This window comes from Carettochelys insculpta, chromosome 3 (genome assembly GCF_033958435.1).
Source record: "Carettochelys insculpta isolate YL-2023 chromosome 3, ASM3395843v1, whole genome shotgun sequence".
Taxonomy (NCBI): Eukaryota; Metazoa; Chordata; order Testudines; family Carettochelyidae; genus Carettochelys; species Carettochelys insculpta.
The window spans coordinates 174,327,170-174,350,305 of NC_134139.1; the positions used below are offsets into that span (position 1 = coordinate 174,327,170).

The 23,136-nt window shown below is 44.0% G+C and overlaps 1 protein-coding gene across 1 annotated transcript in view; it reads left to right on the forward strand.

The window, feature by feature from the left end:
• Window positions 1-23,136, forward strand: part of TRAPPC12 (trafficking protein particle complex subunit 12) — a 106,388-nt gene that overhangs the window by 55,650 nt on the left and 27,602 nt on the right. Inside the window, exons 6-7 of the mRNA XM_074991215.1 lie at window positions 13,508-13,620; window positions 23,040-23,112. Of these exons, the coding sequence (XP_074847316.1) occupies window positions 13,508-13,620; window positions 23,040-23,112 (186 nt within the window). The remainder of the gene's footprint in view (window positions 1-13,507; window positions 13,621-23,039; window positions 23,113-23,136) is intronic.

Genomic DNA, 23,136 nt, shown 5'->3' on the forward strand with positions numbered 1-23,136 from the left:
GCCCCCTATCACGCGGGGCATGGACACCACCGGCAGTCTACCAGGGAAAGATCCCCACAGACGGTCCCGTATCCCCGAGGGCAATCGCGAACGGGGACAGAGACTCAACTATCTCAGGGGGAACTGGTTATGGAACCCCGAGAGTTTCCCTTGCAAGCTTCCAGCGAGTGGATATACCATCACCAACAGAAACTGGAAGGGCCCAGAGAGGTGTATCCTAGTGGTTCCTCGCTCTCCTCCCCGGACGAGGCTACGGCCCCGGGGGACGTCCATCCTCCGGACGATCTCAAACACTTTCAAGAGCTGTTTAAGAGGGTGGCCTTCACGCAAGGCATCCAGACAGCAGAGGTGCAAGAGAAACACCATAAGCTCCTCAAAAATCTGAGACCTCCGGCCTCCTCCAAAATAGCAATACCGCTTGATGAAGCAATCTTGGAGTCCGCCACTATGATATGGCAGACCCCCGCGACTATTCCGCCTGTCCACAAGAGAGCGGATAAGAAATACTTCGTGCCGGCGAAGGGCATGGAGTTCTTGTTCAGCCACCCACAACCAAATTCCTTGGTGGTGGAGTCATCGCAACAAAGATCAAAGACATCTCAATTCAAGACGGGGAACAGACAAAGATGCCAAGAAGCTAGAGCTGTTCGGCAGAAAGGTCTGCTCCTCCTCCACTCTACTGTTGCAAATGGCAAATTACGCAGCACATTTAGCCAACCATAATTTCGACAACTACACTAGGTTAACCTCCTTTATGGACTCTCCTCCAGAGGACAAGAAACCGGTGCTCAAGGCCATCGTGCAAGAAGGCTACGCGGCCTCGAGGACGGGAGTTCAGATCGCCCTGGATGTTGCGGACACAGCAGCATGCTCCACAGCTACGGCAGTGGTGATGCGAAGGGAGTCCGGGCTCCAGACTTCGAGTATACCAAGGGATCTGCAGGCAAAGATAGTCGATCTTCCCTTCGACTCGCAGAAGCTGTTTGCTGAATCATCTGACTCGGTCCTTCATTCCAGTAAAGACTCAAGAGCCACACTTAGGAACCTGGGGATTTACACCCCTCCATACAGAAAGAAGAAGTACTACCCTCAACAAAGACGGTACCAGTACCAGCAACAGCGTCCCCAGTACCACAGGGGTTATGAGCAAGGGCGACATCAACAGCACCAGCAGTACAGAACTCCCAGGCGACGTTCCCAACAGAGCCGTGCGTCCTCGGGGCAGGGCCAAAGGCCACAAGTTTGACACACAGATCCAGGGCTGCGCCATCACTACCATCACACAAGGTCATCCAAAGCGGTTATTCCACCATCGCCTCTGACCATTCTACAACCAGTGGCAAAGGATCACCACAGACAAATGGGTGCTGGAGATCATAGCCACGGGGTACGCCATCCCCTTCCAGTCGCTCCCACCGCCACGACCTCCACCCAGGCCCCACCTCCAGGAGGCCTCCCACGTAGAGAGGCTCAAGCAGGAGGTAGACCATCTCATGCTCATAGGGGCAGTGGAAAGAGTGCCGGGGCAACTACAAGGGAGAGGGTTCTACTCGAGGTACTTCCTCACGGAGAAAAAGACAGGAGGCTGGAGGCCCATCTTAGATCATCGAGGCCTCAACCGGTACCTGCGCAAGCAATGCTTTCGGATGATCACAATTGCCTCCATCCTTACGGCACTAGACTATGGAGATTGGTTCGCAGCCCTCGACTTACAAGACGCGTATTTTCACATAACTATCCATCCGGCTCACCGATGATTCCTCCAGTTCATGGTAGGCAAAGAACATTTTCAATACAAGGTCCTACTGTTTGGCCTCTCCTCAGCCCCCAGAGTCTTCACCAAGACCTTGGCAGTGGTGTCAGCCTACCTGCACAGACAGGGGGTATTTATATTCCCGTATCTGGACGACTGCCTACTCAAAGGGGCCTCGAAGGAGGAGGTACTACGCATGATACGCGTCACAGCAGGCACGTTCTCTTCGCTCGGCCTGGTTATCAATCTGGCAAAATCAAAGATAGACCCCACACAGGACATAGAGTTCATAGGGGCACGCATAAATTCTATTACAGCGAGAGTATATCTACCAGAGACTCGCTTTCGGGCCATCGGCTCCCTCGTGCAAGTCAGCACCTTCAGCCCTACGGTGCTGATCCTGACGTGCTTACAGCTGCTGGGCCACATGGCACCAGCGACATTCGTAGTACAGAACGCCAGGTTATACATGCGCAGCATGCTGCGCTGGCTGGCGAGCATATACAAACCGGCAGCACACACCGTTCACAGGGTGGTGTCGCCCACAGCAGAGGTGCGCAAATCCCTGCAATGGTGGGTAAACCCCAAGAACTTGCTAACAGGGGTACCCTTCCACCAACCACAAATATCGGTTTCTCTTACTACAGATGCCTCCCTCATAGGGTGGGGAGCGCACATGGGCGAAGAGGTGACGCAAGGGCTGTGGTCCTCCATGGAACAGTCACTGCACATAAATATACTGGAGCTCAGAGTAGTGTTCAACGCCTGCAGACACTTTTGAGACCATATACAAAGCAAAGTAGTCGGGATCAGTACAGACAATACCTCCACCATGTTTTATATAAATCGGCAAGGAGGAGCTCGGGCCCGTGCCTTATGTGCGGAAGCAGTCCGGTTGTGGAACTGGTGCATCGCCAACAATATAACCTTGAAAGCCTCGTACTTACCAGGCGCTCACAATGTGAAGGCAGACCAGCTAAACAGGCGTTTAGCACTCACGCGCGAGTGGCAGATCCGTCCCGATCTGCTACAAGCGATTTTTCACACATGGGGCTTTCCCCAGATAGACCTGTTTGCCACTCAACACAACAAGAAGTGCCCACGATTCTGCTCCAGGGCAGGACTGGGACGGGGGTCCCTGGGGGACGCATTCGTGATCTCCTGGAGGGGCCCCCTGCTTTACGCTTTTCCTCCCACAGTGCTGATCCACAAAGTCTTGTAGAAAGCCAGGAGGGATGGAGCCCGAATAATCCTAATAGTCCCAACGTGGGATCGACGTGGGTTCCTCCTACTCCTGCGCATGTCGGACCGTCCACCGATGCCCCTTCCGGTGGCGCCGGATCTGCTCACGCAAGCCCAGGGGTCCATAGTGCATCCGCACCCCCAAGGCCTGCGACTACAAGTGTGGTTAATCCATGGCTCAGCTCCCTAGAGAGCACATGTACGGAGGAAGTGCAACAAGTCCTAGAAAGTAGCAGGAGGGCTTCCACCAGGAAGACCTACAAGCAGAAATGGACTCGCTTCACGGCATGGTGTTCTACCAAACAGCTAGCCCCCCTTTCGGTGCCTATACCTGTAATATTAGAGTATCTACTGGACCTCAAGAGAGGAGGACTCTCACTATCCTCGTTAAAGGTCCATCTTGCCGCCATTTCGGCGTTCAGACACGAAGAGGAAGGGCACACGGTGTTCGCCCATCCCATGGTTACCAGGTTCCTCAAAGGGTTGGTAAACCTATACCCCCCTCGGAAGCCGCTTCCACCTTCGTGGAACTTGGACCTGGTGCTTAATGCGCTAACGGGACCACCGTTCGAGCCTTTAGCCACGGTTTCCCTCCGCCTCCTTACGATAAAGACGACCTTTCTTCTAGCAATCACGTCAGCTCGCAGGGTGAGCGAGCTTGCGGCAGTTATGGCAACGCCACTCTGCACTGTTTTTTCCAAGGAGGCGGTAACCATACGGCTGCATCCAGCCTTTGTTCCTGAAGTTTCTTCTGAGTTTCATATTAACGAACTTATTGTTTTACCCTAGTTTTATCCAAAGCATCATAACTCTAACAAAGAGGCACGCCTACATCTCCTGGACATGAGGAGGGCGCTAGCCTTCTATATAGACAGGACCAAGTCCTTCCGGAAAACGGATAGACTCCTAGTCTCTCTCGCTCCCAAATCGAAAGGAGAAGGTCTCTCTTCGCAGGGAATCTCGAAGCACATCGTATCCTGTATAAAAATGTGCTACGAACTCAAAAAGACTCCTTTACTGGCCACGCCCAGGGCTTATTCCACTAGGGCGGTGGCGGCATCAACAGCCTTTTTCAAGGGCGTTGCGCTAAAAGACATTTGCAGAGCGGCGACCTGGTCATCCTATGACACCTTCGCCAAACATTATGCCCTTCACAGGGTATTCCAAGAGGACAGCGGTCCTCTCGGGGACAAGCTGCACATAATCCGATTACCCACCTCCTATCTTGGGTTACTGCTGGGTAGTCACCTAATGTGGAGCACCCACGGGGACACTCGAAGAAGAAAGAAAGGTTACTCACTGTAGTAACGGTGGTTCTTTGAGATGTGTCCCCGTGGGTGCTCCACTACCCGCCCATCCTCCCCGCTTCGGATCTCTGTTTAGTGTTTTGCAGGAGCATCTGAGGCGGTTGGTCAAGGAACTGGCAGGGACCGGATCGCGCACGTGGCCAGGAGCGCGCAAGGGAGCGGCGCGCACTGGTGCATGCGCGGTCTGGCAGAAACTGCTTGGAAGATCCGATCTGCGGCGCCGGGCGAGCCCGACACCTAATGTGGAGCACCCACGGGGACACATCTCGAAGAACCACCGTTCCTACGGTGAGTAACCTTTCTTTACATTTTCAACTATCATGTTTTTAAAATGTAAAATTGTTTCATTTCATATTGTTTCAGTGATTATTTAAAACCATATGTATTCATTTCAGAGAGCTACATGTTGTGTATTGATATTTTTACTATCGGTTTGCTTCTCTTTCAGATATTTTAATTATTTAATAGAAAGATGAGATTATTTTTAATGATCCTTTTTAGTGCCTCATTGTTTTTGTGCTTACTTCTTAAAGTTTACTTAGAGTGTTTTCTTTAGTTTGTGTTTAATATATATATATATATTTTAAATCTTTAGGATACTTTCATTGTGCTTTTTAGGCCAGGTTTATTACTTTTGCAGAAAAAATATCCTCAGTATAGTTTTCCTGTGTTAATCTTCTTATATTAAAGCCATCAAAAAGATTTTTTAATCAGGATGTTCAATGTCCATGCCTCATAAGACCATGAAAACTATGTTTTGGGGGGTGTTTTTTGTAGATTTGCTCTTTTCTACTAGAATGGGCTCTTCCATCTCAGCTCCTTTTGCACTGGCTTTCTTACTCTCAGCAGGAGGACAGTGAAAGACATTCCTTTGATGCAACATGATGTGTTGGTGTCGCAGAGCAACAAATCAAAGTCCTATTGTTTAGACCAAAATTTGTATTGAGGTCTGTTAAGTCTTCAAAGTCAGCACTTTTTGTGATTCTCTCACTTGATTGCTTTCTACTTTTTATCAGTAGAACTGATGAGATTTCATTGAAGATTCACAAGACTCATATTGCAGTTTGGTCTTTGCCTTTTTCATCCTCGGTTCTCCCCATGAAATTCTACTGAGCTGCTTTTAGAGCCCATTATGCTCATAACCTTTACTTCCATTGTGATACACACACAGGTCACCTTGCAGAGCCTTTTGATAACAGATTCACAATCATCCACCTTCTCAACAGATTTTTGGTAACTTACTGTTGCTTTTCTCTTGCTTTCAAGGTCTTTATCATTTTTTTTTCAGTTACAGCAGTTCAAAGGTAATTATTCCTCTTCCGTGATCTGAAAAAAGCCACAAGAATCAATTTTTGAATCTTAGAGATTGTTCAATGAGTAGAAAATAATGAATTATTTTTGTTGATTTCCTTTAAATATTATTTTAGATTTTAAAAATTATGAACCACTCCCTTGAGATGCAATTTATAGGAATGCCTTAGATTTTTAAGGGAAAGTCATTTGTATTATTTTGAGGGATGTAACACGTATAAAAATGGAAAAGATGTAAAGTTTAAAATGAAATTAAAGTATTTTCCCTAAAAATCTAAGTCCCCAGTTGTTGGTTAAATTAACATAATGTAATATTTTCATATGGATGATGCTGACCTACACTAACTGCATCCAAGAATAATCACATTGAAATCATTTAACAAAAATGCAGATAGATGTTCCTAGATCCACAGCATGTCAGGTGCAGGCAAATCAAGCTGACTTGTCTGGTAACAGTTTGGATCACAAACTTGATTGTTCAACAAGAACAACATCCCAGAATTTTTCTGTAGGTAAAGTTAGTTCATAAAATTAAGATGTATATGCAAGCATGTGCATTTCTCGCTGTTTAAAGGACAATTTACTGATCCAGTTTGACTGCAATTACATAATGTTGGATGCATTGACTGATTGGCCTGCCCTATCAGGGGTTCAGGTTAAAAGTTGGATTTCCTCCTCACTGGATGGCAATAGTTCTTTTTACCACATTTTAATGAGAGCATAGGCATGTCTATGTGCATTCCTCCCAAAGTGCAACTTACCAAGCAGTATAATTTAGCAAATTTGCAAAACAAGCATCCAAATCAACCATTTTTTCTGCTATTCAATAGGTTATGAAAGGAAACTGAGGCAAGACGGCAGTGCCAATCAATGCCTTCCTGATTTTAAGTTCAGTTTGGCAGCATGTTCAGTGAATTTCAGGTTTCTGAACCTTGAAGGCCTGCCAGCGGGTGGTGAAAAATGGGGCAAATGGGGCAGCTGTCCTGGGTCCCAGTGATACAGAGGGCCCCAGGGCTCTCAACTGCCACCCCACTGAAGGGTGATGAGGGAGCATGCCACAGTCCAGGTGGTACTGAGGGCCAGCTGTCCCCAGCCCTGCTCCTTCCACCTGAGGCCCCACCCTCTCCCAGGGACACAGAGCAGCCCTTCTCCCCCACACCCCCAGCTTGTCCAGGAGTATAGTAAGATTGTTGGCTCCACAGGAACCTCATGTATACTTCTCCTGGCTGCTGCTCAATAAAAACCTTTCCAGGAATGTTTGGATTGTGTCACTAAAGTAAAAATATTTTACTTAAAAGGATTTATTCCAAGAGAATCAACAAAGAAAGAAGAAAAAATACCATTTTTTCGATCTTTATGTGAGGTCAGCATGGGACACAAAAAGTATAAAATAATAAAAATCTAGGGGGTGCAAGCACTGTACTGATCTCTTCCTTCCTGTGGGCTGGCTCCATGCTGCAGTAGTCTTTGATGGAAGCTGTGATATCACAGCAAGGTTCATACTAATGGATCACATTTGAGTGGTTTCCAGCCAGTTGCCCTGAGTGAAGTAACACATTGTTTGTGCTTAACAGATAATAAATTAATAAATAAAGTACATTTTAGGTGATACTTGTCAGGGATTTTTACCATCCCCTGGGCATAATCGTCCCCGTGGGCCAGGGGATACAAGCCTTTGGCTGTATGAAATCAGTGCAGGCACATGAGAAATCTAAAGTGTCATAGGCTGCCATTTGGCTGCAGCACCAACGGTCACTTTGGGTCAGTTGGTTTCCCTGGTAACCTGCACTCATGAATAATTCATGATCAAGGATTTAAATTCCAGGCCTCTGATTGGGCGGAGGGGAGAGTTTCTGGCACCTTCTAAGCCCCAGAGGACCTGGTTGAGAACCACAAGCAGAAGCATGAATATTTAAATCACCTTATGAATCATGCATGAAAACTCTCTATATAAGCAGGTGCTGCAGAGCTTTCTGTGGCCCTGGGAGCTCGCTGACATAACAGCGGCAACCATATAGGGGAGCATGGCTGCCTCAGCAGCGTCCGCTGGACCCTTAGGCTAGCCCGCTGGGCGAAGACTTTGTGAAGAGCTCCCGCTAAAAATCAATCGCGGCCTCACCTGCCGCCACGGCGCCAGCAATGCCAGCTCCATCACCGCGCTTGCATCTAGCAGCAGCAAGCGGACCCTGTGGCCTAGCAGCCACGTGGCAAACTGGCCCTGCCTTACGGCAAGGTACTGCGTACCTGAATGTGCAACCCAGGGTCTGCCATCTTGCAACACCAGCACTCGCGCCACCTTCATACCTGCGGCATCACCGTTCACGCCGCCATTTTAACTGCTTACCTGATTTGACAATACCACCAACTTTGACTCAACTCACCAGACATGACAACCATACTGATCTTGAGGACACGCAAAACTTACATACTTATCCAGACAAACACAGACGCTGTTGTCTGGGGTATCGGGACCCCCAGTGGGGAAGCAGAGGGTGGCTCCCTTGCAGTGCGGGTGTCCTGACAAGGATCCCTCAGTACCCAAGGGCCTGACCTTTTGAGGCCAGGCCTACTCCCCAGGCTGGCAGCGCATTTAATCATTATTGTTTAGCTGTTAGTAGTTTAACTAGTTATTAGTATTTTAATTTAATAATAATAGAGTTAATATTAAATAGCTGTAACACAAAGGAAGGTGAAGGCAAACGTCTCCCTTATTCTTATTTCCCACTATACCTACCTATTCCCTCCACCACTGAGACATCCTCCAGCTTGTGCAGAGAACACAGGCGGTGGAAATTTTCCCATCCAGTAGCACCGTTAAAGGGATACGGACACCGAGTACCCCGTTTTTCCTGTAAACTAATTATCTTGGTCCCCATACCCATCTATATTAAACTAATTATCAGATTCTTGCCTTCCGGTACAATAAAGTATTCATTCGAGGAGAAATCACACAGAGTCAGCATGAATATAAGGGATGCAATAGTAAGTTAAAGTAAACAGTGCTACATATTGCATAAGTTACTTTGTTACCTTTGTTGTTGTTTGTTTTGTTTAACCTTGCTATATGACTAATTAAACAATTTGTTACCTGTTTGGGCCTCAGTCTTCTCTGACAGCTCCTTCCTGCCGGGTGGGTTCACAGTGAGTCCATAGCTCCAGGGGTGTTCCCTGGGGTAGCACACTCTCAAGCATCTGGGTTTGTTGCGGGGTCTGCAACAAGGTCCTCGGGATAGAGGGCAGGCTGTGATGCCCCCTCCCAGTAGCGACCGACCTTTTGGGTCCCAGCAGGGTAACTTGACTGGTCCCTGTCTTTTCCAACTACTGGTCACGTCAATACTGAACTGGATGCCCATCCTAAGTGAGCGGTTGTTGACTTTCAGCATGTACCTAAGCTGGTATACAAAGGGTCCTGTGGCACCTTATAGACTAACAGAAAAGTTTTGAGCATGAGCTTTCGTGAGCACAGACTCACTTCAAGTCTGTGAGTCTGTGCTCACGAAAGCTCATGCTCAAAACTTTTCTGTTAGTCTATAAGGTGCCACAGGACCCTTCGTTGCTGTTACAGGTCCAGACCAACACAGCTACCCCCTGATACTTGACAAAGTTGGTATGTGACTTTTTGCAGGACATTGGGAGTTCCCAGAGCTTTCTGCATCAGAAAATAATTAAATGTGTTTTTCTGCTCACACACAGGAAGTGTGACTTGTAAGCCAGATACAGTTAGTCTTCAGCTCTGTTCATTTCTCTAACTTTAAACAGCTTTGGTGTTATAACTTAGTAATGTGGTTATGCATTGCTCCTTTCCTTTTTTGCCTCTGATAGCACACACTAGTGGCCTTATGTGCAGCAGTTTAGAAGATCGATAACTTTCTAAAATTTTCCCAAAGCTGATTTGCATATTCTCTGATAGGGTAGTGAGAGGCATGTTTCCTTTGTGGAACTTCCTATGGACTAAATTTATGCTGATTTGGTTCCCAAGATAGGTCTCTCACATGGCTTAACTGCTGCTGTGTTATTGGGTTTTATTAGATTTTACAAAGAGAGCCAGTGATACAGCCTTGTTCTGAGTTCTTTTCTGGGTTGTTACTGGTATGACATCTTTGTCAGTAAAAATTGCTTCTAAGCCTTCAGATTTTTTTTTTCATCTTAGAGTTCACATTCTCTGAAGCTCTGCTACACAAACTGGACCTAATTTGACTTTTGCGTGGCATGTAAAAATCCATTAGAGTATATCATAAGTTTCATGGATCATACCATATCAGTACATTAAGCTAGCTTTTCTCCAAAATAACCATGCTACCTCTGCATTCCTCATTATTACTATCAGCAGAATCATTACTTGAGGGTAGAATTAGAGCATGCTGATCTAGCACTGTGTTTCAGAATATGGTCAGCCTTAGATTGTTTGCCCCTTTAGATTTGCAGGACAGGAATTAGAGATTCATAGCATTCTGCTGAAAAACAGTTTGGCTTCCTTGTTCCCTCATGAAGAGATTCTGCAGAGCATACACTTTTGGTTGTCCCCAGCTTGCCTGCCTGGCCTGATCATTTTTCCTTATCTTTTGTTTTCTGTATTGTGCTTGATTACTTGTCAGTATAAAGATGTATTAGTTTCCACTGTTGGTTTAATAATCTTTTTAAATGAGTCCTCTAAAAGAATTCCAAAAACATTTTTGTTTTCTTAATCTGTATTGATGCTTTGTGATACCTGTGTGTATTTCTGTAGAGGGAACATTGTAGTCTCTGATTTGGTCTACAAAAGGACAGAAAAGTATCCGAGAGGTAGCTGTGTTAGTCTGTAGCTTCGAGAACAACAAGAAGTCTTGTGGCACCTCGTAGACTAACAGATATTTTGGAGCATAAGCTTTCATGGGCAAAGACCGGCTTCATGAAAGCTTATGCTCCAGAATATCTGTTAGCCTGTAAGGTGCCACAAGACTTGTTGATGTTCACAAGGACAGAAAGTTGATCCCAGATACCCAATTCTAGCTATCCCATTAGCATAGCTATAATCAACATAACAGGATCAACTTCCTGACCCTGTGTAGATCGGGGTATTTGGGCTCACACTAATGTCCCTTGCTCCACATGACAGCATGGAGTACCAAGGTTGACAGCTGAGCCCAGAGAGACCCATTTTGCTGTGTCTTCAGAGATGTGGTAAAATCAGTCCCTGAAAGATTGATCGTGGTGTGCCATCCCCCTATAAGTACAGACATACCCCTGAGAGGATCCTTTGGAGATGTTTGCCTTTTGAAGAAGAGAATATACTTAGACATAATTGGAGTTCTCTTAAGATAATAATTAGTGAATTTGGTTTTCTGTAAGATTAAGATTCTGTGTTGGATTTTTTAAGTGTTTAGTGAAAGATCACATTTGTATTTTCCCGTTTGACATACATGCATCGAAAAAACAGGGGAATAGCTTTGCTACAGAATAATATATTTCCCTTGAATAGTTTTCCTTAATATCCCTGAAATGTGCAAAGATCTGAGAGCAGATAAGGCGCAAAGTGAGTCCGTGGGTAGGTCTATATGGGGGAAGTTATTTTGAAATAGTCGTTATTTCTACATAACTATCCTAGCATCTACACAACACGACTGCTATTTCTAAACAATTTCAAAATACCAGTTGATGCCTTTCTAAGTCGGTAAACCTCATTCTGCAAGGAATAGCACCTATTTCCAAATAGCTGTTTTGAAATAAGCTCTATTTCCTGTCTTAACAGCACCTATTTTAAAATAAGCTGTAATGCACCCAATGTGTCTATTTGAAACTAGGCCCTATGTGTAAAGACTCCGTATTTTGAAATAGCTAAGTGTTATTTTGAAATGCATTTTTGTGTGTGGCAGTATTATTTTGACATCAGCTATTTCCAGAATAACTCATTTCAAAATAAGGTCTCTGTGTAGACATACCATGAGTCACTGAAGTCAGTTAGGGTGTTCAAATATCTGCAGGAGTGGGTCCTTAAGATACTGTGTTATGTCTTTACTTGTTAATAGTATTAAAGGAAAGCAATCTTTTTGTTGCAAATACAGTAGTCCCCCGAGATGTGCAAAGGTTGTGCTCTACGCAACCCTCGTGTACCTTGGATTTCACGTAAGTTGGGGGGGGGTGGCTTGGCTAGTAGGTTGGGGAATGGGAGAGGGGCAGGGGGCTTAAGCCTGGGGTGGGTTAGGGCTGCAGTGAGGGCGGCGGAGTGGAGTTGAGATGGCATTGGGGCAGGGGGGTTGGAGCTGGGACTATAGAGGTTGGAGCAGGGTGTTGAGCCAGCCAAGTGGTTGGAGCTGGGTTTGCAGGGGTGGTGGGCACAGTGGGCACAGGGGAGGAGCTGAGCCCTCCACGTGTGTGCAAGCTGGAGCCCCCTGCACAGGTTGGAGCCAGAGCTCCCAGTGTGCAGGAGGATGAGCTGGGGCCACAGGGGATTAAGCCTGGCAATGGGGGTAGAAGGGGGTTTCAGCCCCCCCAGGTGCCTGCAGCAGTGGGCAACTGGGGGACTAAAACCCTTCTAACTACCTTCCCAGAGTAGTGCGGCTGTTAGCGTGACAGCAGTGCTGCTCTGAGAAGGGGGTTTTAGCCCACCTGGCTGCCCACAGCAGCTGGCAGCTACGTGAGCTAAAAGCTTTTCCCTACCCTTCCCAGGGTGGTGCCTAGCACCACTCTGGGAAGGCAGGGGGAAGGGGCTCTTAGCTTGCCTAGCTGCCTATTGCTGCAGGAAGTTAGGCAGGCTGACAGCCCAGCAGCTTTACGTTGTGTGAAACTTGCATTAAAGCACATTCTGCGCACTGTGAAGATGAATAAAGTGGGTAGTTTACTGTACTGTTTAAAGTTTTGTGCTCCACTGCCCTGCTCTCCCCTTCCATTTAGTATCTTTCTGTCAGTCTTACCCACGAAAGCTCATGACCTAATAAATATGTCAGTTTTTACGGTGCTACATGACTACTTGTTATTTGTGTATTCAGTATGTGCTTCACAGCGTGATGAGTCCCTTCATAGGAACACTCTTGTGTTCACAGGAGACAATATTTAATACCGTGAAAGCTAAACTAAAGCAGGGGTGGAGGAGGAGCTGTTTGGTTTTCAAGGCAGGGAGGATCTTAACACAACAGATCCCAGATCCTTATTGAGACCTGTGGGCACTATTACTGTAATACAAATAACTAATAATAGAAACTCAGATAACATTTTTACTTCCTTGTTTTTCTTTAATTGCACATCAGATGTAATGTACCTATATCACAGCATTATTCTTGTTAACTTTTTGCTCTTTAATTTGCTATTTTTGTTCTCATACCTACTTTTAATCTAGGTTCATTTTCTATCTTTATTTTTCCTTTTTATTCTTTTTTTTAAAGGAACCCTTCAAATCTGCTTTTATTTATTTGGAGGAAGCATTTAATTTGTGTTGGTTATCCATCTTTCTTTGTTTAAGAGCTACCATTAGAAAAGCCATCCTAATTTTTTTAAGTACTATTTGTAAATTAGAGATTATTTATTTTTTGTAGCAACTCTGTAGTCAAATCAAAGATGAATTTCAATTTTAAACCCTTTTTCAGTTGCTAATAAATTGCTCTCATTTCTTTTGGACTTCTAGACATGCCATATGCTATTATTTTAACAATGAATTAGTTGCACATTTTTATCATGTCAATTATGCTTATTTGTATATATTTATAATACTCTGTCCAAAAATACATGATTCTAGAAAGTAGCAAGCATTTTACTCATTTACCATTTAGGAAGAAGAGAATTTAGAGATTTAAATTCTTAATCACTTTCTCTAATGAATACACACAGGAGATGTTTTGAGAAATACCATGTAGACCATATGCAATAAAACGCATTGATAACTGTAGCAATCAAATTGAGTAACTTTTTGTTATGATTTTAGGTTCCATGGTTCCCTTTTCCATGCGGATTTTACATGCTGAACTTGAGCAGTACCTAGGAAATCCCCAGGAGTCACTTGATAGACTGCATAACATGAAAACAATCTGCACCAAGGTAAAATCGTCTTTAGACCAGAGATTCACAAACCATTTTTGTTTTTTTTTTTCCTGCACCCACTTCATGGAAATCATAGCCTGCTCCTCTCCCTTCCAACTGCTAGTTGTCCAAGGCAGAAAGGGACTCATTGAGAGGAACAAGCAGTGTCCACTTGGGGGCATCTGCAGGGCATGATTGACTCCATGCCTGGAGAACACAATGGTGGTGTGGAGTGAAGCAGACTGGTGTGCCTTATCCTCCTCCTTATGCCAAGAGCTTCTTATTTCTACAGGCTTTGGGGGTGAGGGTGGTAATAAAATGCATGGGACTGCATCCAGCTGGATGTCTGGGCTACAGCAGGGCAGTGCATAGGACAGGGCATAGACAGATGAAGAGAGAGAATTGCCAGTTGCTGCTGGAACAGAGCTGGGCAGGGCTGTGCCCCCTGCTAACTTCATCATGTCCCCACTCTTGGGGTAAAGCATCCCACCATTTGAAAAGCAGTACTCAATACAATAGAATCTCTATGCAGGTGTATTTTACTGCCTGTATGCAGAGCATGTAGTGTAGGACCAGATATGGACTTTAGACTAAACATGACAGTGGGGTGGCATTTATGTGCAGGGCTCAGGAATTGTACAAGGAAGGGATTGGACCACTTCTCCCACAGCTTCTGGGAAATAATTTACCTTCAGTCCTTTTGGGCATGAAAAAAATTATTCCTTCTCCCCATGCCTGCCAGCTATCTTGACTGGTGTAAGGGAGACAGTGGGTAAGTAGAAATATGGCTGCATCTCTTTCTGGCTCTCACCCAAAATCTTGATGCATGGCTGAAGAGAAGGGCATAATTCCTTGTACAGCTGCATGAAACTAGATCAGAGTATTACTCCTAACAAGTAGGAAGTCTGCTTCCCCTCCCCCATAAAAAAAAAGATATTAGCACTTGGAATTACTGACCTTGGACATGCTGAGGTGACTGAGACAGGGCTTCAAGTTTTGACAGAGTGGCTCTTATGTGTCAGCTCAAAAGTTTATCTTTCTCACCAACAGGAGTTGATCTAATAGAAAATGTAACCTCAATCTCTTTCTTTCCAATGTCCTGTAACCAACATAACACTGCATGCAGTGAAGTGAGTCAAGATTTAGTGAAACCTAGGTCAAAGTACAAAGGAAAAACATAAACAGTTAACAAAATGTATGAAAGGGCAAAATTAGAAAAGCGAAGGCACAAAATGTGCTCAATCTCACTAAATGCATAAATGGTAATAAAAACATTCTACAAATACATTAACTAAAAAGGAAGACCAAGGACAGGGGTAGACCCATTGCTCAATGAACAGGGCAAAATAGCTGAAAATGTAGAAACAGCAGAGGTGCTTAACAGCTTATTTGTTTTGGTTTTCACCAAAAAAGATGGGGGTGATTGGATGCTTACAATAGTAAATGCTGGAACACATGACATACCTAGACTTTAGTAAAGCATTTGATTCCATCTCTCATGACTTTCTTATTAATAAACTAAGAATGTACAGCACAGATGGGGCTACTGTAAGGCAGGTGCATAACTGGCTGGATAACCATTCTCAGAAAGAAGTTATCAGTGGTTTTTAATCATGTTGGAAGCGCATAACGAGTGGGGTTGTTGAAGGCTCTGTTTCGGGACCAGTTCTATTCAATATCTTCATCAACAATTTAAATATTGGCAGAGAGCATATGCTCATTAAGTTTGCAGATCATGTCAAACTGGGAGGGGTTGCAAGTGCTTTGGAAGATCTGGACAAACTGGAGAAGTGATTTGAGGTAAATAAGATGAAATTCAATAAGCACAAGTACAAAGTACTCCACTTTGGGAGGAACAAGCACCTTTACAGATACGAAATGGGAGGTGATTCCCTAGGATGGAGTACTACAGAAAGGGAACTAGGGGTCATAGTGGACCACAAGCTAAATATGCGTGAACAGTGTAACACTGTTACCAAAAAAAAAAAAAGGCAAACATGATTCTGGGGTGCATTAACTGGAGCATTGTGAGCAAGACATGAGAAGTCTTTCTTCCACTCTTCTCAGAGCTGATTAGGCCTCAACTGGAGAATTGTGTCCTATTCTGGGCATATTTCAAAAAAATGTAGAGAAATTGAAGGACCATCAAAGAGCAACAACAATGAGTAAAGGATTAGAAAATATGATCTATGAGGAATGACCGAAATAACTGGGTTTGTTTAGTTTGGAAGAGAGAAGACTGAGAGGTGATATGGCAGCAGCTTTCAGGTACCTTACAGGCTGTTAGAAGGAAGAGGGAGAAAATTTGTTCTCCTTAACCCCTCATGAACAGGACAAGAAGCAATGGCCTTAAATTGCACCGTGAGAAATTTAGGTTGGCCATTAGGAAGTTTTCTAACTGTCAGGAAGGTTAAGCTCTGGAATGAATTGCTTGGGGAGGTTGTCAAACCTCCATCATTGGAAATACTAAGAGAAGGTTAGGCAAGCTTCTGTCAGGGGTGTTCTAGAAGGTGCTTGGTCCTGATGAGAGCACAAGGATTTCATGACCTCTTGATGTCCCTTCCAGTTCTAGTATTCTGTGAGTCTGTGATTGTTGGGTTTAGTGTGTGTGTAGTGTTAGTGGCTTCTCATCAGGGCATCTGTTCAGGCCTTAATCTGACTCAGATTTTCTGACCCCCGGGTCTTATGTCCTGTCTCTTCTCTGACTTTCTTTCATCTGCTCCTGGATAAGCAATCTTTCTTGTCTTAAAGACGCTCACCTTCTAGTCCTAATTGTTGCTTAGCTCAGCATTGTCATAGCACTTCCATGTTGAACTTTACCTATACTGGTGTGCAAAGTATCACAGGCTGCATCTACACTAGCTTCCAACTTCGAAGGGAGCATGGGAAGTAGGGCATCAAGTTAGCTGCGGCCACATGCAAGCTGGCACTTCGAAATTTAACATTTCGAAGTTGACATGGTAGAGAATTAGCTTAATAAAGTGCTGCATATACACCACAGCACTTCATTAATAATCTCCGGACACCCTACTTACCAGGCTCCCTTCGAGTTGGGAGCTAGTGTCGACACAGACATACTGTTTCAAATCTTGGTCTGGGGCTATCTGGTATTTGAAGTGTCATACTCTTTGGTATGTGTCAGAGCTTGCACAGTTCACATGGGAGAGAGCAGTGGAGCCAAACATACTGAATTCCTGTAACATGGGGCCTGGTGGGCACTGCAAGAGAAAATGGTTGTGGCTGAGAATGAATGAATACCACAGTTGAGAGTTCATGAGCCAGTTGGCTGGTTGTAATGAAACAGGTAAATCCTAGTTATGTCATAATTGGCCATGACTCCCAAGCTGGGCAGCAATGTCTAGTTAACCTTGGGATGAAAAATACACATCTCTTTTTATTTTCCTTTTTAAACGAGATGTTACTGTTTAGATGTTTTAAAGACTTGCCAATCATATAGCTTTAGTTGTCTGCCATTAGAGACTTATTGTGTGTTCCAGTGTAGTTCTAAAGGCATGTCTTCACAACAGGGTGGATCATTGCTGTATTGATTGATCCACTAGGGGTAGATTTTGCTGGTCTGTTGAAGGCATGTTAAATTGACCACCAGTCACTCTCCCATGAACTCCAAGATGAGATACGTAAAGGGAGTCCACTGGAGTTTCTTCTGCTAACGCAGTGTGGTGTGGACCCCACGACAAGTACATATAAACTATATTAATTTGAGTTATGCTACTAACACAACTCAAATTGTGTAGCTTAGGTTGACTTGTCCCTCTAATATAGATCTGCCCTAAAATAGGAACTGCAGGAACAGGTGTCAAAGGGGGCAATAGAGAGAAGATGCACAAACTCAACAGTTAGTAATTCTACACAGTTGATAATTTAACCACTTAAAGTATTTGAAATTGTTTAGAAAAAAAATTACTAAATTTGACATTTCTGTACCTGTAATTGGTTGCACAGATCTGTTAATTAGGAAGTCTTCTGTAATGTTTGTAAATAGAACACATTCTCCAAATGTAAAGAAAAAGTCATGGCACAGCCAACAAAAAAACTTAAAAATAAGGAAACTGATGGCAGGGGAGCTTTGTGACCATAAACCAGTAGTGTTTGGTTTTATTACTTTAAAGTGGAAGGAAGAATATATCAAAATCTTTACCCCTCCTCATTTTCAGATGTGTCTGTGGCAGAATGGGGAACCTGTGGCTTGTGGTCTGGATCCATCCCACAGCTTGCCTGGATCCAGCCCCCAAGAATCGGGCCCTCCACCACCCATCCCCTGGCCTGCTGTGAGGTGGGGAGTAGGGTATGGAGCCCCTAGCCTTCTGGGCTAGGGTCAGGAAAGCCAGGGCCAGATCCAGCCCAGGGTTTCTGCCTAACAGGGGGAAGAAACAGCTCCATGTGCTGCCTCTCCCCTTTTCCTGACTGGGGGAAATGGCAGTGGCAAGAAGTGCTGCCTGGAGGCTTTTCCCCTGCCACTCTGGTAAGCTGGAATTGCTGCCAATCAGAGCAGCAGGAGTCAGTGCCTGGGAGCAGCAGGGCACACTCAGCCACATGTGCCCCAGAGAGCTATGCCAGGTAAGCACTCCCAAGTCTCCCAGACCCCATTTCTGTACCCTTCTCCCTCCCAGACCTCTGCATGTCCAGCTTACTCCTGCACCCTCTCTCCTGCCCGGACCCCTCATCCCAAGCCCACTTCCTGGTAGTCCCCTCCCACACTGAACCCATTGGTTTTGGCTGTACCCCAGAACTCAAGGGGATCACAAAATCTGCTAGTTCTTGTCCCCGTCCCCCACCCCCAGGCTCTGGGACTGGAATGAGGGGCATATCTCTTTTTCTGGTTTTAGTCAGGGACCACGTTAGTGGGGGGCGGGGGCGAAGTTTGTTGATTGGTTGGTTGATTGGTTTGTTGTTTCTCACTTGTGTGGCCTGCAACTGATTTTCCTGTGCATCAATGGCCCCCAACCCAAAAAAGATTTCCCACCCCTGGTCCAAGGAAACTAGTTATGTAAATGAGATGGTGTCAGAGTCAAAAAAAAAAATGGTAGCGGAAAAAGGCCTATTTGTTCACCTTCTAGCTGTATGATTGTTTTCTAATGCTTAGTCTGGTTTTTAATGAACTAGACTGAGAGGTTGACACCACTTCCCTTGGGAGACTATTCCAGTCTGAAACTAATACAGTCTCATTGTAAGGAGATTTCTTCTTTTTTTTTTTCCGCTTTTACTTAATTTCATTCCATTACCCCTAACTTAAACGTTTCTGTATCATCCTAAATATTTCTTCACTCCTTAGTGTTTACACCAGTCAGATATTTGTCAGCCTTCAGATAGTTTAGCCAATCTGTGCACATCCCATTTAACTCTTTAATTCTGCTCTGAGTTCAGTTGTCTCCAGTTCCCTGATGATTTTACTCTCCTTCACGTTTGCCAGTGTTTTTCTATGATCAGGTACGCATAAATGCACCCCACATTCAAGGTGAGATCTGAGGCACCCAAAACTTCATCCACAAAGAACATGGGCAAGAAGTCATCTCTAAGTCTATGTCAGACAATCAGTTTAGTCAGTAAATACTTAATCACATTACAGTATAAACTGTAGCCAAATGGACAGGTTCCATTGAAGAGAATTCAAGGACCTGCATAACCAAAAATTCTCTAGTCAATATCAAGGGGAATAATCAAAGGTGATGCAGACAGTTAATACAATTCCTGTCTGCATAATACTTATTAGAATTGCAATATTAGTATTATAAGGTATGCACATTTTCCCATTGTAATAAACACCGGATTCACGCAGTATGTTCCCTGAATCAGGGTCATGCATGCATAGATAAAGTTTTGTTGTGCATTCCTTATGCAGATTGTTGAATGGAACTTTTCCAAGATCCAGTTTTATTTTATCAAATGTATAGCTTTGAACATGCCTGAAGGAGGAATTTTTGATCCTGTCCATAGGGGACTTCGAAGTAGGCACGGTCCTTTCGAAAAGGAGCCCCGTCAGGACGAGCCACGCGGCGGCGAGGCGTGTCAATTTCGAAGTGCCGCGGCCGGCCGCATGCTAATGAAGCGCTGAATATGCATTTCAGCGCTTCATTAGTAAACTTTGAAATGGCCATTTGCATGGCCATTTCGAAGTTTGGGGCTAGTGTAGACGTAGCCCAAGAGACTCATCTTGGGGGGAAGCTCAGTGCATCAACATCACCTTCTGGCTTCTTGGCAGGGGAGAACTCCGCTACACCCTGTCCGTCCTTAATCCATCTGGTTGTTGAAGAAGTGAATTCAACCATGTCCTGTTGCCCAGAGGAGGAGCAGCATTCAGACAGACTGAAATGTATCAAATGTATAGACTGAAGGACTTAGTTTATCATCTGATGTAACATCTGGCCAGTACTGAAGGAACTCATAAAAATTTCTCTTTACAGGACTTTTTCCTTTCTCCGTCATAAATCAAGATACATGGTTACAATGTGGGAGTCCTGAATTCAAACTATTAACGAATATGAGTAAAATTTTCCAAAGCACTTAAGTGACGTAGGCCTAGATTGGAAAGCTATTTAGGCATCTAAAAGTGTGGCAAGACACTTAGTGAAATTTTCAAAAGTGCTTAACTCCAGTTGTGAATTAGGTACATATGGGTTTTTTGAAAATCCCACTATGTAAAAATCTATCCCTTAAGTTCCTTAATCCTATTTTCAAAAAACTCTTAATGCCTAAGCCACTTTTAAAAATAGAATTTAACCTCTTGAGTCATATGATGTTTTGAAAAATTTACCCTATCTTTTTTTATTGTTTTTAAGCACGTTTGGAGTGTAAATAATCTCTCTCTAAACTGGCAGGAGCTGAAAGGACTACATAGGCAGTGCACTTGGCTCCCAGGAGAAGGAGTGCCTCCTATGTTGCTGATAAATTAAACCACTGGCTAATTAAAGAGTAAGTGGCTTAACAGGCTCTTAAGGGAGTCTGTGCAGTCTACTGTGACAAATAAGATGAAACTGAAATGCATTGAGTTATGAGGGGATGTGAAGCAGCAAAAAAAGGGTGATATTGGGAAATCAGAGAGACGTTGAATATGCCATAGTGGGACTGAAGAAATGCAGTTGGCTAACATTACAAACTAAACTCTAGTCAAAGTTTAGATATTGTGACAGACCCAGACTAGCTGGTCACAGTAGTCTGGTGGAAGGTAAATATACTGGCCATTGGATGAATAGTTTTCTGTTCCCGGAGTGTCCAGGGCAGGTGGTGCAGCAAAGCAATCAGGAATGTGCTAGAACCAATTAAGTCAGGTAGGTACCATAAGACACTTGAAGCCAATTAAGAATTTGCTAGAAGCGATTAGGAGAGACAGGCTAATCAGAACACCTGCAGCCCATTAAGAACCTGCTGGGACTAGTTTAAAAGGCTCCCCCTTCGGGGACAGTGGTGTGCTATGGCCTGGGAATAAAATGGTGTGCAGTGGAAGAGTTTAGAGGACACGTGGTCGGGAGGAAGGTGCTGGGAGGGGCTATTTGGGGAAGTGGCCCAGGGAAGGGCTATAGTGGACTGAAAACTACCTGTTACTGCTGCCATAAGGGTCCCTGCACTGGAACCCCCAACCCTACCCACACCACTAATACGTTAAAGACTAACAAAATCATTTATTAGGTAATGAGCTTTCGTGGGACAGACCCACTGCTTCAGATCATAGCCATACCAGAACAGACTCAATATTTAAGGCACAGAGAACCAAAAACAGTAATCAGGGTTGACAAATCAGAAAAATTATTATCAAGGTGAGCAAATCAGAGAGCAGAGGGGCAGAAGGAGGGTGGGGGGGAGTCAAGAATTAGATAAATTAAAGTATGTAAAAGAACCCCTATAATGAGCTACAAAATTGCCATCCCGGTTCAAACCACATGTTAATGTGTCAAATTTGAATATAAAAGAAAGTTCAGCAGCATGTGGGTATCACTGGACCTAACCAGGTTATTCACAGAATCACAGTCACATTCTCATGTTCCTCAATTAACATCATATATGCCATCATGTGCTAACAATGCCCACATGCTTTGTATATTGGACAGACTTCAAACTCTCTTAGACAAAGAATTAGTGGGCATAAAACAGACATAAAAACACTCCTGATTCACAAACCTGTCAGCCAGCACTTTAATGGAGTGGGCCTTTCTGTAAATGACCTGAAAGTCTGTGTTTTACTGAAAATGAACTTTCACAGCCCTTTGGAAAGAGAGGCCGCTGAACTCTCTCTTATATTCAAATTTGATGCATTAACACATGGTTTGAACCGGGATGGCAATTTTCTAGCTCATTATAGGGGCTCTTTTACATACTTTGCTTTATCTAATTCTTGACTTCTCCCCCGCCCTCCTTCTGCCCCTCTGTTCTCTGATTTGCTCACCTTGATGATAATTTTTCTGATTTGTCAACCCTGATTACTATTTTTTGTTCTCTGAGTCTGTTCTGGTATGGCTATGATCTGAAGCAGTGGGTCTGTCCCATGAAAGCTCATCACCTAATAAATTATTTTGTTAGTTTTAAAGTGTTACTGGACTGCTTTTTTGTTTTGATACTATATAGACTAGCATGGCTTTCTCTCTGTTACTTCCCACACCATTAATGAGGCTCTTTCTGAGAGTGAAGAGTGGACTAAGGAAGGTTCTCATTCCAAAACCATTGAGCAGCCTGTGGTGAAGGTGGCATAGTAGTCTGTGACCTTTTTCTCCAGAAAGGGAAAATGGGACTACACTGAGAATCACAGTGAGTCTCTGAGGCAAACCCTAACTGCTTATAAGTGCAGGACCTGAATGGCAATACCAGAGCTCTACCATGGTATCTTAAGACAGAAGCTCCAGTACATATTCATTATCTAGAAAAATCCAACAAATATAATTTGTGTGTCACTCCATAGCTTTACATTATCTAAAATCTCTAATAAATAAAAACAGCAGTAAAAGCTCAACTTTCGGAAGGAGGTAGAGTGAAGGATTATTATTTAATTAAGGATAAATAGGACAAATTCTATTTAAAACCCGAGCATCGATGACTGTATGTGATATGTGAAAATACACTTTTACAAATCCTCTTTGTTCTCTTCTGGAATCAGTTTGATATTTTTGCAAGAGCTAATAATCGCTCACTTCTGGAGCACTTTTGATATTGTGTTTAACAAAGTGCATATGTCCTTGTTATATGCTGGTTTTTAATGCTTTGTATCATAATCCTAAATTCTCAGATCAGCACTACAGTACAAAGGCTCTGTTCATGAGTGATCTTGCTATAATAATAATCAGTGATTTTGAAATGTGTCTGTATAAAACATTCCTGTTTGAACTGGTTTACTTACAGCCTGTGAGAACTGTAAATAAATTTCTCATAATATCAAATGCTATCTAATTTCAGAATCCCTATTTAAACTCATTTTTTTTAAATTGCTACAGATACTTGAAAATTTGGAGCAAGGCTTAGCAGAAGATGGAAGTATGACTAGCATTACTCAAGAGAACAGACAAGGTAGATATTCTTTTTTTTTCTTTT